Source organism: Anarrhichthys ocellatus, unplaced genomic scaffold, assembly GCF_004355925.1.
Source record: "Anarrhichthys ocellatus isolate YVR2014 unplaced genomic scaffold, GSC_Weel_1.0 scaffold82, whole genome shotgun sequence".
Classification (NCBI taxonomy): Eukaryota; Metazoa; Chordata; class Actinopteri; order Perciformes; family Anarhichadidae; genus Anarrhichthys; species Anarrhichthys ocellatus.
The window spans coordinates 1,334,978-1,351,762 of NW_022280112.1; the positions used below are offsets into that span (position 1 = coordinate 1,334,978).

Consider the following 16,785-nt stretch of genomic DNA (forward strand, 5'->3'; position numbering starts at 1 on the left):
ATATATGTATATGTATATATATATATATGTATATACCTAGAGACACAGAGGTGAAATCTGATTGGATAAAAGCTCTACTTCAAACAAGCTGCACTGGAAGCAGCGCTGCAGGCTGGAAGCAGAGCAACTGAGGAAGGCAGTAGCTGTGAAATGAGAAAATAAGCTAATGGGAAAAAAAATTGTCGTGTATTTGTGAAAAATTATTTAATCATAAAATAGCTATAACTTTGATTCTGTTTAGGCCAGCAGGGAAGGCTTTGCTGGCCCTGCCGGCCCACCACTGATTTGAATCCTCGTATGTTGCTGGTCTCATAATTCTCTATAGATATTTGCATCTAAATGTTACATTTCTTAAAATAAATAATAAAGTGAGACGTGTTGGACATAAATGCAGTGTAGTTAACATCAGTTCAATAGTTTTGGAGTAAAAACACGTACATGTTATTGGTAAAATCCTCCCTCATTTTGAATCCACCACTGTGGTATGAAATTCTTTTTTTTTTTATCACTGGGTGTACCCAGAACAATTACTGATCTTAGAGCTAAGAATGGATCCAAGACACACTGAATTGATTAAAAACGAAAATCCACTGACTCAACTAAAATATGAAGCTTAGTTTAAGTTCAATGATGAAAACTTCATGCTTACTCAATTTAACGACTTAAACCAATCAGATTCTACCACGGCCTCTGTGAGCCAATCATCTCATTGCTGTTGAAGTTAAAAACTTCCTTTTTCTGCTGCTGTCAGCTCGAATTCTCATCAGATGGATGTGAGCCTCCTCCAACCCATTCACCGCCGTCTCCATCACAACCATTCTTCCCAGTGAGCTCATCAGAAGTTCAGCTCAACATTTCATCCCTCCAGATCTTCAATATTGCTCTTCATCACCCACCAACATAGTGAGGGATGAAGAGAGAGGAGTGTGAGCAAACTGCAGAAATGAGCATGTGAAACCAATCATAAAAACCTTTACGTGTTTTTACGTGTGTAGCTTACTGGTCTACAATGTGTGTGTGTGTGTCTTCGTACTGTATGTATGTATGTATGTACATATTTAGTTGCAGCAGCCAATCGTGGTCTCACTTTGGAGACGCAGAGGCTGCAAGCAAGCAGAGTGAGAAAAATATATATACACATGCACCCATACCAAGACAGAGAGGGAACGAGAGAGGAGATTAAACCAAATGGGGGAGCGAGAGAGAGAGATTAGGAAATAGAGCAGAGAAGGAGGGGACAGAGTGAAGAGAGAGAGAGGTGGTGACCGTCTGAACAGAGGTAGTCTTTTATTCTCAGTGCTATAACCACAGAGAGAGAGAGAGAGATACACACTTGCTTGTCCACAGTGGCGGGCAGTGAGCGGAATCGAGAGAGAGGGAAACAGACAGATGAGAGTCACATAGCGTGAGGAGGGGGAGTCCGAACACATCCGTCTGCTCTAGGTAAAGACCATCATCTCTACCTGTCTTTCTTTGTTTTGCACTCATCTCCTTCTTCTCTCCGTCTGTATCTTTTTTTTTTTTAAATTCCAGCTTCAGTGCTGAGAAAATGCTATTTAGCTACTGCAGCTGTTTCTTTGTATGAGTGTATGTGTGATAGAAAAAGTCCCTGCAATTGGTACAGTATACTCTCCACGTGTGTGTGTGTGTGTGTGTGAGTGTGAGAGAGATGTGTCCATTGTGTGTGCATTATTTGAGAACGTGTGTATGTGTGTTGATGAATTCGCTCCATATGTGAAGCTGGTGGTTTTGGCCATAGAGCATATTCTTTGTAGGACTGCACATATGCTGACTGTTGGCACACACACTCACACCTATAGCCCTATCAGCCAGTGTATTGGTGGAGTTTGACTCCAGGCAGAGCAGAGCTTAAAAGGAATCATTTTCACTGAGGACTGTGATCAATTCTCTGCTGTCTTACATGCAGACTAGGAAACTGGATGAATGCAGATTTTTTTAAACATTCACCCTTAACTGTGGATTTTTTTTTTAAGAGTGGGGTATTTCTACTCTTTTCTGTCAGAGATGGGACTTTCTCAGTGACCCAAAGCAGTAAAATGTGTAAATCCCTTGGTAAAACAAGATTCGTTTTTCCATGTGCAAATGCAGCCAATTAAGACCAACTAAAAAGTTGATGAGTCAATGTGATGATCTCCATTTGTTGGTTATTCTGCCTTCACCTTTTGCTCATGTTTGTGGTGATGTTGCCATTTTCTGAGGTCGTTGATCAATCAATTTCTTTTGTCTGTATGTTCTTAGATGTATTATGTACCAGTTTGGAGAAGTTAGGTTTTCCATGGGTGCCAGTGTTCTTTGTGTTTGTTCAGCCATCAAGGGTATCATTGGTCATTGTAACAGTTACAATGACCAATGTAACTATGCCATTCATACACCCATCCATCCAATGTATACACCTTGACCTACTTACCAAAAAATTCTCAAATTGTGGATATGATCTTTATTTACCTGAACTGCAGAGAGAAGAAGCCCTTTATTTGGAACAGACTTGAATGAGCCTTTACTTCTAGTTGTGCCTGTTCCCCAGTTAATGCAAACTCTAAACGTACTCCCCATTACTTGTTGTTGTGATAAAATTATTATAATGTACATTTCCGCGGCACTAACTTCATCAACAAACATGTCATGTGCTACTCACTCATTTGCTCACTTTCACTTTTTGACAATTCATTCCAGTTATTCCATCAGTGTAAAGGTATCATCAACTGAATGTAAACTTCCTACTGATTTGTCACGTTAAAAAGTCATCCAGTCTTACTTTCATTGGTAGTTTATTTAGGTAGACTTAACCCTCTGGTGCCAGCAGCATATCAAAGTTGCCACTCCCGGTGAAATATCTGAACATCCAGTGGGTGGATTTACACAAAATGTGTTTCAGACAGTTATGCTGAATCCCAATTACCTTTAGTGTTCCCCTGACTTTTTCCCCATAGCACCACCAGCAGCAAATATTGGTTTTGCGTGCAATATTTACATTGCCATGAAATTTGATAAACGCATTCACATCATTCTGAGGATATATTTTTTAAACTGTTCATCCCTCAACCTTTCATCTAGCGCCATCGGGTCAACGTTTGAATTTGTCCAATCCTTTGGGTTATGACCAAATACTTTCAAAACGCATGACATTTCCATCAGCCTCAGCTCTACTTTGTGTTTAATGCTGTTTAGCACATGTAAGAATGCAAGTCATTAGCATACTGATGTTGGAATATGCTCAAAGGACAGCCTCACAATGCCACTAGCATTGGATGTAGACTTTGTTATTGTACTAATCAGATTAAATTGTGATACTAGTTACTAGTTGAATGGTGGTCCATTCAATATCTGTTGAGATATTTTGGTCTCCAAAGTGGTGGACTAATCAACAGGCATTGCTATATCTGGAGCCACGCAGCCTGCTTTTGAGAGGATAGATTTATTCTGACAAAAAGTGACCAGATTAAACTAGATTAAACATCTAATAATTATGCCATTGTAACAGAACAAAAAAAATGTGAAGAACCTTCTGGTAAAACCCATGTTAAGCATTTAAATGCATGACTGACTGCTCTCTGCGCTGAGATTTCTTTAGTGTGTGAGAGACACGTCCGCTGCTGCTGCTGCTGCTGCTGCTGCTATGTTCAATAATAAAGCAGAAAGCATGAAACTCAAAACCCAAAATTTCTAAGAGCAGACCATGATCTAGCTGTCGGACTTGTCCGTTTACATCAACTGACTTACGAATGCAAAGAGTTCAATGACAAAACCTTTCATGTGGTTCCCATCCAGCTCACATTTTGTGCCCAGCAGACACATAAACATGTCAGCTGTGACGCATAAAGTCAGAGCAGAGACGGTGTGTAATGGCACATGTGCACATGAGGTTTCTTTATTTTACGAATGTATTTATATTTTGTATTCATATGGACCGACTGACTTGTACCTGTTGATGGTTGCCAGAGCAATTGGTTTTATATATTTAGGCATAATCCAATCTGATATTCAAGTCATATCGTAGAAAAGGCCAATTCATTCTTTCCACGTCTGCGTGTCCATGAGTGTTCGCTTTGGTCCGCTTGATGTAAAGGACTACAGAACGGACTCTACGTGTAGCATGCGCGCCGACTGCGCATGCTCCATTTTTGTTCTGTGGCCGACTGTGGCTCAGTTAGAGCGGGTCGCCCTTCAATCAGAGGATCAGCGGTTCAATCCCTGGCTCCACTAGTCCATGTTGATGTGTCCTTGAGCAAGTCACTTAACCCCAAATTGCTTCTGTAAGCTGTGCCTAGGGTGTGTAAATGTGTGTGAATAATGACATGTAGTGTTAAAGCACTTTGAGTGGTTGTAAGTCTATAAAAGTGCTATACAAGTACAGTCTATATACCATTTACCGTAAATGTAAAAATTCAGTTGATGGCATATGCACGTCTAGCTTGTATGCCAAGAAGAAAGAAAGTGAATGCTTGTTTTGAAGAAAGATTGTGCGTGGAGATCCGCCATCACCCACATGTATATTATTTCTCTTTAAAGAAATACAAAGAAACCACTCCTGGCAAACAACATTATGGTGCATTACCTCTACCAACTGGAATGGAGTATGGATCAAGAAATGCACACGCATCAGACAATGCGGATCCTTAATTGCAGTAATGGAGCCAAATGCAAGTGACCGGTACAAGTGCACAGCTGTCTGTGGATACGGAACACGGAAAATATGTCTGAGGCATTATAGTTACTACCAGTTGATAACATGTAAATACAGTTTGTATCATTATTCGTATGTTAAGGCCTTTACATACCGGGGCCGTTGTTTTGCCAGTCAATATATTTTTAGTGAATATTAATTTTTTGTGAATATTCATTTAAAAAGGATTTTCTTTTGGAACGAGGTTGATTTTTCTGAGCTTTCACACAGTGAATAAAGACATTAACCAATCATAGTGTACAACAACACGGAGGCTCTGTAGCCTGAGCCAAGACTGCACACTTTATTTCTCCTTCCATCCTTGACAAAGTCAGCACAGACCAGATCCACTTCTGTTCTGACCTTTCACAATAAAAGCCCTGTGTAACTTTACAAGAGAGAACTTGGATTCCTTACTAAAGATTCAGAACAGTTTACCTCAGACAGACTGACAGATGCTGCTCTGGTCAATAGGATCCTGGTCGTTGGTCCTCTGCCTGCGCTGATCTAAAAAAATTGTTGCAAATTTGCATCGCTGTCGGTTTGAATCGTCTTGATGGGAAATATTTGCAGTGATTATTTTCCATAAGGGGTCCCATCATAATTTACACTAGAAAATTCCCAATTTGGCTCCGAATAATAAGTGCCTGAATAGACACACATTAATGCCTCACATCAGGCAAAATCTGAAGTGTAATTGAATTCAATTCAACTGTAATCCAATGGATGAAGTATGCTATTGCTTATGTACAACATTTGTTTTACACCAACCATGAACAAGTTAAGCTTTATAATTATGAATATAAATCATTATGAATCAATTACATTCATTATAATTTAACTATTTGATTAAATATTTACTTAAGTTGATTTGTTAAATTGTTTGACTGATAGTGATTAATAAGGTCAAATAATATGGCATTACTCCAGAAGGTCAGTGGTAGAATCATTGCCTTCTGGAGTTACATGAAGTCTGGTTAAGCAACATCTCTGGCTTACTGGACAGCTAGCCTGCCCCGTAACGATGTTGAATTAGCTTTTTGTAACCAAATCAACTGAAAATGATTCAGACTAGCCAAATTAAGCCTGACTTATTGGTAAACTGGCTGTATGGAATGCGCCTGCATAAACATGTATTCTGACTCATTGTTGAGCCAATGTCCACTGAGTAACCTCATCAGAGTATGAAATAGAGAGCTATTTAAGATGCATTTTACATGATTACATAGAAGAGAACACAATGAAGGGAGAAGAGACGAACAGTGCACAGATATCTATAGTAGTTTACACCAAACAAAGAAAGGCATGACAATAGAATATGTGTGTTTGTGTCGGCGTCTGTGTCTTGTCAATATTATTTATTTAGCCAAATATCACAATTGATGTATGTGGCTCAAGTGGCTTAACCAGTATGCTGTACAGATATTAATATATTCTGGACTAGTTTGCCGAGGTGTGGTCAAGGAGCCTTAGCTACAATGAAATTAAATCTCAGCCGCAGCGTACGGTGATATTTGAGACAATAATATGCCTCCAACTTTGGGTCATCAGTTTGGGAAGGCCTTGGACTGTTTCAGGGAGAGTAAGTTTCTCTTTTCAACAGGAATTATGTTTGTCTGCTGTTAAGCTATCATCATTGGAAGTCAACCTTTCATGCTTTTTTCTCCAAATAAAAGCATACCAGGAATAAGGACTGTGCCCTTTGGGCTGCCTTTAATGCGAAACACCGGATTTTCTTTCTGTAAAGGAGATTGAGAGCATGAGAGTGGTGGTTCAGACATCACACTTATTGTACTGATACGAATAAATGGTAAATGGACTGTACTTGTATCGCGTTCTTCTAGTCTTTTCGACCACTCAAAGCGCTTTCACACTGCTTGTCATCATTCACCCATTCACACACTGATGACAGGGGCTAGGTGTCAACTGCCTATCAAACTAACTCATTCACACACACCGTAGGCACAGCTACGGGAGCAATTTTGGGGTTAAGTGTCTTGCTCAAGGACACATTGACATGAGCCAGAGTCGGGGATCGAACCGCCGATCGATGACCCTGCTCTCCACTTAGTCATGGTTACACAGTCGCCTAATCGAATAGTGCTGTGTAAATGTATTTTAAACTGAATTCATCAATCTTTAACATTAAACAGTATCTTCATATATAAAGCGTATAGACAATTTACGTTGTATTTTTGTCGGAGGCTGTAGCTTTTTTCCAGCATGCACCTTTTCAATAAGGTGACAGTTCTTACCACGTTACAAGTAATATGATTCCAGTAGTTGATTCTTACGGGGGTGCACTTTGCAGGGGAAGTGTATATGAATAAAAAATGGCTTACAAATGACGTCTGCTCACATTTATGTCCAGTATCAAGGGACATCTTACGAAAATGCTCACTTACCGTGGAAGTGTTTCCTCGAGGAGCAGATGTTGTGCATTAGCGGCCCCTGTAGGTTTGAGTCCTTGACGTGTACACTGCAGCAGCTTTTGCTTTAACGAGTGACGTTATGAATCACTAAAGTGAGTGAGCAGAACCACTTGCAAGTTGTGCCCTCGAACTTCAGCAACTTGCAGTGCCGTGCTCTGGAGCAAGGCATTTAACAGTGTAACCGTCTGGCCAACACTCACCCTGAATGTTTGCTGTAATGGATGCTTTCATATGCTTGTCTATTACTGACTATGACACATTTGATCATATTGATTCATTTAGTGCTGCTGGCTGTTTACAGCATTCTAGTTGTTTTTTTGCCACACTGCTATTTGATTTATTTTATAACTGCCATTCAGATACTGTATTGGGATTTGGGTGCACTATTCAGCACCACATCAAAATCAGTCTATTTATGTGAGAGTACTACTGGAATGTGCTTTAGGTTCACTACCATCTTACCCTTCATTCATAACTAACATTAGACGCTGCTGTGCGGCTAACCTTTCTGAGCATGTTTGCCGTCTTTCTGTATTTGAGCTTGGTTAAGAGTACTTAAAAGCTGACCCCTATAACTTCAATGTTAAACTTAACTCAGAGTAAAATAGAGAAAGACGGTCTGTTGATTCCTGCCTGTGGTCCCATTTCTACGACTAATAAAGTCTACTGTAGCAGCTGACTCAAGGGAAATAGTGGGAAATTAAGGGGATTTTACTTGCAATTATCCTGAAACCGCGGTTCTGGTTCAAAGATGGACTTTCATGTCAGATGTTTCTTTTATTGGACTTTGTTATTGTCTTAAATGTTAATTAAAGGCTAGTTCAAGTCTTTAGAAGTGAGGTTGTATGAGGTACTTATCCAGTCAGTGTATAGCCTACAGTAGATAAAGGTTGGCACGCCCTCCGTTTGGAGAAACAGACTGGGGGAAGCAGCAAAACATATTTTAGATACCTAAAATAAAGTCCCATTAGAAAAAATCTAAGTGTATGCTATATTTAGAATATTTTCTGATAGGGAACTGAAAATGAAACTTATATATACTGGTTTTGGCAACGGAGTCTTTGAAGAAAGTGTAGATGGGTTTCACTTTAACTTTAATTCCCATCAGAAAGGGCTAAAGGGCTATCTGATTGCCAGATAAAGCGGTAAAAATATTCAAAATGGAGTGTACAGTTAAACTGATGTAAATTTGTTTGTCTGCTTCTCCAAACTGGGGGCGTGCCGACCGCCATCCACTGTAAATACTACACTTCGACTATGGATGAGTATCTTATCCAACCTTATTTGAGAACACCGAACTATCCCTTTAATGAATGGAGGATGTAGGAAAATGCATTCTATGTCCCAAAAACTTGATGTAATTTCGAAGGGAAACAGGGATCTTGTAGAATACAGCCAGTATTTCCTCTGAAAGATTGTAGAGGTAACAATCATTTCAGTTATTTCAAAGATGATGGCTAATTGTCAAATAATAGCATGGAGACAAAAGCCACTTTTGCCTGTAAGCCTTTTGTTGGAATCAGACATAGTTCCTTTAGCACCCAAGCTATTGACTATTTTGCTGTTGAGAAGTGCCACTTAAAACTCACAGGCTCATCCCAAGCTACCATAACCTGGAGACTTGTTTCCTCGGGCAATGAGGTATTTGTGTTCTCTTGTTTTTTATCACTGCCCCTGACCCAGGAGTGTAGTAACATCATTGGCTATCCAGAAGCATACTTCAGTGTTTGTGCAGAGGATGACCACTTGGACCAGCGTAACGGTGCACTGTGTTCTGTACTCCTGCACTCATGGAGAAGAGACGAGGAGGCCCTTGAAATAATAACAGGAAAGAACTCCTGGGAAGAGGTAGCAGTACTGTTGGAGGAACAATCTGTCGTAGGAGATTGTATGTATGTATGTATGTTTGTATGTATTTCTGCATATATGTATGTGTGTATGTATGTGTGCCTTCTGATCCAACTTTATTAAAACACAACATAAAACAAAATAAAACAAGTGACAACCAAGAAACCACTCCATCATTATGTATAGAAAATGAATTGAAAAATAAAGTTCACAATATTAGTATATTTATCGACTAAATCAATACATAAAATGTCAATAAAGAAAAAAGTACAAAATGGTGTTTCACTTGAATATTTCTAAATAAGCCCCGACGCGCAGCAATTAGACATGTTTTGTTTTGAATAAGCAGAAGTGACTCAAGGTAAACTCACACTAGTTAAACTAAATCAAAAAATGAATTGGAAAACCTTGACTTCCAGTTAAACTGGAAGAAACCTCGTCAGTATTCAAGTCACAGCCTCAGCCTTCCTTCAGTGGTCTGCTGTGTATTCCTCTCCAATTAGCATCATAATTAGCAACATTGGATGCTAATCCATGGCTAATTGGTTTTGATAGATCTCCAGGAACCAAGAGACGTTGTAGCATAGCCTCTGCCCTTGGACTGGAGCCGAAGGGCAGTTAGTTGTACTGTTTTATATCTGGCCGTTCAAAGCGTTTGATCAATGAAACATATCCCGTCAAATTAAGTCCACTGTTTAAAGTGCAGTATGAATCCAAAAGGTCACAATTATTTAAAAATGTATTTGATTTCAATCATTTTCTTTAGCTGTCCTCTTTCAGCTATACATTGAATAACAAGTCTCACTCTGTAATGCACTGTTCACTGTATACATTGTATTGTACTATAATAATGAGGCAGTTTAGCAGCAATTCAACAGCACAAAAAATTACATTTCTATAACCACAATAACATCAAATTATATGTTAACATTGTTTTATAAGGGTGATGACATCATAAAATATGACAACACAAATTTGAAGCTCCATTCGTAAACCTCAACAGACTTTGAATGTAAAACAAACAAACATCGGTACAGCCCTAGTTTGTAGGCCTATTCCACTTACTTTAAAATGTGGTATTAAATATGATGTTAAATCTGATCATTGGTTATTCTTTTTTTTACTGTAACTATTGTCTGAATGCAACATTGTCGTTCAGGTGTCACTAAATGGCTATGATTTCACAAAGACGTCCGTAGTGATGCTTTGCTGGCTGATTCTTTCCTTTGGGTGTTTTAAATACCTGCAGCATCACACGGCAGCTAAAAGCAGAAGTGCATCTTTACTGTAAATTGAGAGAGTGAACTTTTATTATTGCAGCAGTGGAAGTAAAGTCAACAAGGCCCTTCAAGGATAGAGGGGTACTGATTTAGGAATTTACAGTGACACATGGCACTGTCGTCTCCAGTGTATGCCACATCTTTGCTTGTTTCCTTTGGCAACGGGGACAAACTTGGGTCATGTGGCAGTATCCACAGCCTGAAAGCCCCTCCTTAGTCTTATTATATATATGAAGATATATAATATAAGATAAATAATAAGAGTGTGTGTGCGTGTGTTGCATGGGTTACTGCATTGGCACTGAAAGCTGGAAGTAAATCATGAGGCGCTGAATTGTCCAATATTGACAATTAATTTGGCTGACTCTGAGGGCTCACTCTGTACTCATAGTATGCAGAGTACAAAACAGTCACAAAATATGACCTTTTACTTCACCCTTTCTCCTCCTTAAATGAATAATCCATGGACACTAAGTACACGCGGGTTATCCTCCTATTAGAACCCATTAGATCCTTGAAACGTTAAATTGAACTTGATGTACAGATAAGGCAGGTTGGCCCCTGGACTGTCAAATTCACTTATGTAATTGTGTAATTGCAGTAATTTGGCACTTCACAATGCATTCACAATGGGAACAGAGGAATGGGCTCTGACAGAATGGCAGCCATCACAGGATAAAAACGCATAACCATTCCAAGTAGTATTATCGTTTAGAGATAAACGTGTTCAACCACACTGACAGGAAATAAAGGTTTAATATTAGATTTGCGTTCTAAATGATTTATATGCTTCAAATGAAACTGTTAGATATGATGAACACACTTCTCCTATTTGCAATATTAGCTGTTTTTTTATGATTAAAAGAGAGAATCCAGTGATTCTACCAAGGGTATTTGTTTTCTGGACCTTAACGTATCATTAATAGAATGCACCTCATAACAGTCACGAGAATAAGCAAATTCAATTCAAAATCCAAATGCCAACATTCATTTTAGTGTGAAACAGCAAATCTAATGGTGTGTATTAACATGAAGGGAACAACTACACAACATATATGTAATCATTTCAAGAATAATTTCCTCAAGAACAAGGAGATTAATCTCATATATCACATGTTCACATGCTCGTTTAATTGGCACCTGGTCATAAGTTATATATTCTCTCCATTTTCTTCTAATTTTATCTTTGTCCATCAATCAATCACTATTCCCACAAAACCGAAAAAGAGACAGGAGAAAAGTAGAACCATTTCAGCAGAAGCTTCCTCGGCCAGGCTCCATCACTTGCATATTGTTTATGCTTTCTTGTAGGTGAAGCTGGTTTAGCTGACAGGTGGAGGGATATACCTTGAAGGTAATGCAAATAAATCCAGCAGGCTTCATGTGCAGTACATCCTGCCAATAAGGACAGGAAATACAAAACAAGCCCAACAACAGGCGTGCCGGCTTTGCAGCATATTTCAGTTGTCAGAGCAGCACATTCTTTGACAGGAGGATTTGAAACTTTTGGTAGATGCTGTTGTTCTCAAGTTGCCTTTATAGCTTATATGCTAATTTGTTAATTTTAACAATACAGAACAAAAAAAATGGAGTTGAGAAACTGAAGACAAGTATGATTTGATGAAAATATCTAGCTTTTTGCTTGCAAGTGGATAAGTTAGTATGTAGAAAGGTGGAAGAGTCAGTAAATAGTGCGTGTTCGTGTAGAACTTGGAGATACAATGATTTAACTATTCACATGGTGTGTCAGGGGAAAGTACAGTGGCATCTGAAGATACCACTCTCATGCTCCATTGGGGTTTCAAAAAATGAAAGCCATAACAATGTATCTAAAAATACTGAACATATAGTCATTCAATCTCTATCACAAGCTATATAGACAGCTTTTATAAATCTTTGCCGTTTACCACTGATTTAAACTTTTATCAATACAAATGGAAATTGTTTGTTTGCTAAAATGTGATTATAATAAAGACATGGTGGAATAGGTCATGTTTACCATAGAATATTGAAAACAAATTCAGAGATCTTACTTACTCGCACACGTACATGTAAACATACAAACTGAGACTTACAGGCGTGTTTCATATAGTCGACAGCTGAGGTGAGAGCTCTGGCATGGTTTTTCGTAGTGTTCCTGCTATCGTCAGCTTACTCTTGAGGAGCTCCTGTCCCAGTTTATTAAAAAAGGCACCACATGTTATGTTGTGAGCATGGAGTTCCTGTTTCATATCCAAGACAATCTGTATCCCTTGGTTCTTCTCAGGGGCTCCTTGTTCTGGATTCCCTGTTTAGTCTTGCAAGTTCCATGCATATGGATGAAGCCGATCTTGATTCCATATTTTACAGGTTTAGATGGTATGAAGGTGCAGCAGCCCTAGAAAAACATAAGCTGCTCATAACGGTGACATTAGGCCTAGAGTTGTCAAACAGGGGAAGGTGGTCCACCCACTTTTCCGACAATGTCTTGACAAGCGAGCGTGTCTCTCTGTCACTGAGCTGGTTTTATGTCTTGGTTATGGAAATGAGTAAACCTGAAAATGGTTTGGAAGTTTCCCGTAGACAATGTTGGCCTAAACAGTTCCAGTTCTTTCAGTTTCTGCATCCTACAGGGATTCCATAGATTCTCCATTTGGTCTTACTAATTCAACCAATTACAATCCACTTTTTTTCCCAAATTAGTACAGTCCAGAACAATTTTCAGGATGGTGTCTGGCATGAAAAGCTCAAAAGAATACTTCAATTCCCACACATTTATCACCACCATTCACGTCGGCTCTGGTTTCATCCCTATTATGTTTGATCCAATTTCACCATTTGTGGCACATATTTCTCCTTCTTCAGGCTGACCAGCTGGTTTTGGAGCTGGTTCCCGACAAGCTTGTCTTGGGTCTGTTTCCCGACTGGTTAGTCTTGGAGCTGTCTTCTGACCTGCTGGTCTTGGAGCTTGTGACCAAAAATCAGTTGAAGCAGATTCAAGCACGTGGGCTGACTGCTTGGCTCCCGGTAATACTGCTTGTAGCCTTGTCAGTTGTGTCAGAGTACTGCTTGCAGTCTTATCAAGAACTGCTCATTGCTTGTTGACCACTGGGAAGTGAAGAAGAGTTTTTAACGTTAGTATATCATGGATCTAGCAGCAAAAGTAAACAATCCGCTGCAGACAACATCCTCGATTCGGTCTGTAGAGCCCCGAAGTCTTGCCCCCGCTGCTGCACAGAGCACTGTTAGCTTTTTTTATTCAAAGTTTATTAATATTGAGCTAAATTTGGCACGACACTCCTTTGGGGTCCCCAGCAATACACCCGCCAAGTGTGAAGTGAAGTGAAGTCGAGATCGGATGAACTGTTGTGGAGATATGCTGAGGACATGCCCACATACACCATACAGATAGACAGACATTCCTTGCTTAGTATTTGGAAGACTTCTTTTGGTCAATTGTTGATCACTTAACATTGAACAACCCAACATTGAACAACCCAACTGTGGAACATCTACTAAAATGTCACTTGGAAGCATATGTCACTTTTTTTGTTATTGATTGAGCACATCGATGTCGGTGGCAAGAATATACACACTAGGTATGACAACAACACATACATTGAGTACACATTCCCTTCTGTGTGATTTTGGAATGTGATTACAAAGATCTGTCTTCATGTTCAAACTGGCAATTAGTAACAAGCTAAAAATGAATGGGCTAGAGATAAATCAACAAAATTGTCTTTAACCAAAGCTTGGCACTGACACTTGGTCTCCAATCTGAAAAACTGACTATTATTATAGAAGGCTGTCAGGGAGGTTTTAAAAGAGTGGCTTTTTCTTATTTGTTCAGCACTAATCAGAGTTTGTTCATACCTAAAAAGAATGTTGTTCATGGATTTCATCTTTTCTGTTTCAGGAAGTGCAGACCTTTGATGAGCCTCTGACCAACCAGCTTTTGTTTTTTTTTGCTTTCAACATGAAGAAAAAGGACTCTAGCTTTCGGCCCTAGTGGATATCATATACGCTGTTGAAGCAAAACATTTTCATGGACTTTACTACAATTATATGGACTGCTTGTACCTTCGTTTATGTTCATTTTACAAAAGACAACAAATGGTTCTCATCTGCTGGAAAAATATTGAAAGGAAGCAGACTGCAACATATTAAGAAGCATCGCTTGTCCACACAAAGTTGAACGGATTGAACAAGATTATGGAGTTCTTCTTTATTTTTCTGAGGAAACTGTGCGAAATGATTTGTTGGACCGCACCGTATGCACACTCATGACTACCCTGCACTGTGAAAAGGACTGTATACCTGTGTGTTTGAGGGTGTTTGTGGCTTTGTGCGAGTGTTTGTGTATGCCCACAGCGGCATGACACCGTGGAAGTGAGAGGGGAAGACATTTCTGGACCATTCTTTCTTGACAATGACACTTCCAGCAGGCGTGGCTGCAAGTTCCTGTCTTTGTCCTCTTGTGGTTTTCCTATGTGTTGTCTCCCAGAGTTGTTATGGGACCCGGGTCGATCTGAGTGCCCACACTAACCCCAGCCTGTACCCTAATCCGCGGCTCAAGTCACTGCCAGAACCAACCCCACTGCCAAGCTCCATTCCTGAAAAACACATGTCTCCAGTAAATCCCAGCCAGCACTCAAGCTTGAGCAGCAACCACTGGAGCAAGACTCAGCTGAAGCCTTGGCTTGAAACAATGTCCTATCTTACTGACAAGCATAAGGCACACTCAAACTTACCATCATCAATCTCCCCGACCACATCAAACTCAAACGGAAGACTCAAGCTGGAGCATGCACCCAAACAGAGTTCTAATTCAAGGCAAAATTCTAATCAGGTGGCAAGATATACCTTAAACAATCCCAAGCAATTTTCAAACATCAACCCCAGAACCAATCCACCACCAAAGCCCAAGGCATTCTCCAACTCTAAAGCAGAGTCCGGGCCAAAGACAAATTCTGAGTCTGTCCCCAACACTAAATTATCTTTACTACCTAGTCCTAATCAAACATCTGACTCATCCGACACAATCAACCCCAGCACCTACTACAACGCCAGCCCTCCTACACTATCTAATCCTAGATCTCATTCCAAATTCCGAATTTCACAAATAAATACAAATGCAAAATCTAACTACAAGATCTCCAACCCAAACTTCAGAGCATCCATAAGAGTACAGAATAACGAGACCAAGTTCCTGGGGACTGACAAGGACTCCCCTTATCGACCCAAGAGAGGCTGGATCTGGAACCAGTTCTTTGTTCTGGAGGAACACATCGGGCCTGAACCTCAATACGTTGGAAAGGTAAGACATCTTTGTCATTTGACATGTTTTTTTCTTTCAATGCAGTTCATAGATAAATGCATTTCATAGATCAGAGAAAATTCACTTGGTTTTCCTCAACCTCTTCTTTTCTTCTATTTCTGGGCATGTGTTAAGTAGAGAGCACACACTTGATGTTGACATTTCTTCAGCTTATTCGTTCATGTCTTGCTGAAATACTACTAACTTGGGAACAAAATACAGACTCTTCCATTTAATTTGTCTGTAATTTACAGCAGTGTACACCGATGTTGCGATGCAGTATTCAGAATACAGTTTTAAAAAGGACATGTGTTCTAATGTATCTATGTATAGAATTTGTATCTGATTATAGCATTATTAGAATCTTTCTGAATGCAGAAGCAGTTTTGGGAGTGGGTACCAAATGAGTCACCAAAGTCAGACAGGTAGGCAGTCAGTGAAGCAAACAAATCCCAAAACAGTCTGAGATTATTAGCAGCCGGACCATAGACTGTATAAAAGAAGCGGTTTTGAAGCCTCAAATTCGACATTTTGGATGTTGCCATCTTGGATTTGGGCACTGACTATAACATCCAGCTATCATCAGAACACATATGCACAAAATATTCACAGAACCTGCTCTTTAAATTATAACAGAGTATTTACAATTTGATTATACAATTCCAAGCATACTACCTAAAAGCAACAAGCAATCATGTGGTGAGAGAGAGAGAGTGTGTGTGTGTGTGTGTGTGTGTGTGTGTGTGTGTGTATGAGAGTTTATGTGTGAAGGAGGGGGAGGAGAGAGAAAAAGAAAGATGGCGGATGTAGTATCATCATAAGTTGATTCACTGATTACGCCATGCAAGACTTAACAATGAGGGAGGAGAGAGTCAAAAGAGAGGCGGACGTTCTTTTTGATGTTTCCAGTTCTCTTCTAAATCCTTGTGATACAGATCGTATTGTTCCGACACCTACTCTCTAACTTCCATTTCACCCACCTCCTTCACTCCAGACCCTTTTGTGTCTCCTCTGTGCCCAGCGGGCTTTAAACAATTTGAGCCAGTAACATTCTCCTTATTATCGGAGGTAGTGCATCATCTGCAGTCTTTAAATTGCCCCCTAAAGTATTCCTTCTCAGCTACTAAAATAAGTTTTTAATAGTGTTGGGTCATTGATAAACACCTCTCTTATCTCAGGGTGTGTTCCAGCTGCTCTGTTCTCCCTAATTTCAGGCTCATTTCTGAGCTACCTTTTCTGTCT

The 16,785-nt window shown here is 39.7% G+C and overlaps 1 protein-coding gene across 1 annotated transcript in view; it reads left to right on the top strand.

The window, feature by feature from the left end:
- The first annotated feature begins 1,227 nt into the window (after window positions 1-1,227).
- The window catches only part of LOC116398331 (cadherin-18-like), a 109,899-nt gene continuing 94,341 nt past the window's right edge, over window positions 1,228-16,785 (top strand). The window contains exons 1-2 of the mRNA XM_031874544.1: window positions 1,228-1,443; window positions 14,143-15,543. Of these exons, the coding sequence (XP_031730404.1) occupies window positions 14,656-15,543 (888 nt within the window). The 5' untranslated portion in view covers window positions 1,228-1,443; window positions 14,143-14,655. The remainder of the gene's footprint in view (window positions 1,444-14,142; window positions 15,544-16,785) is intronic.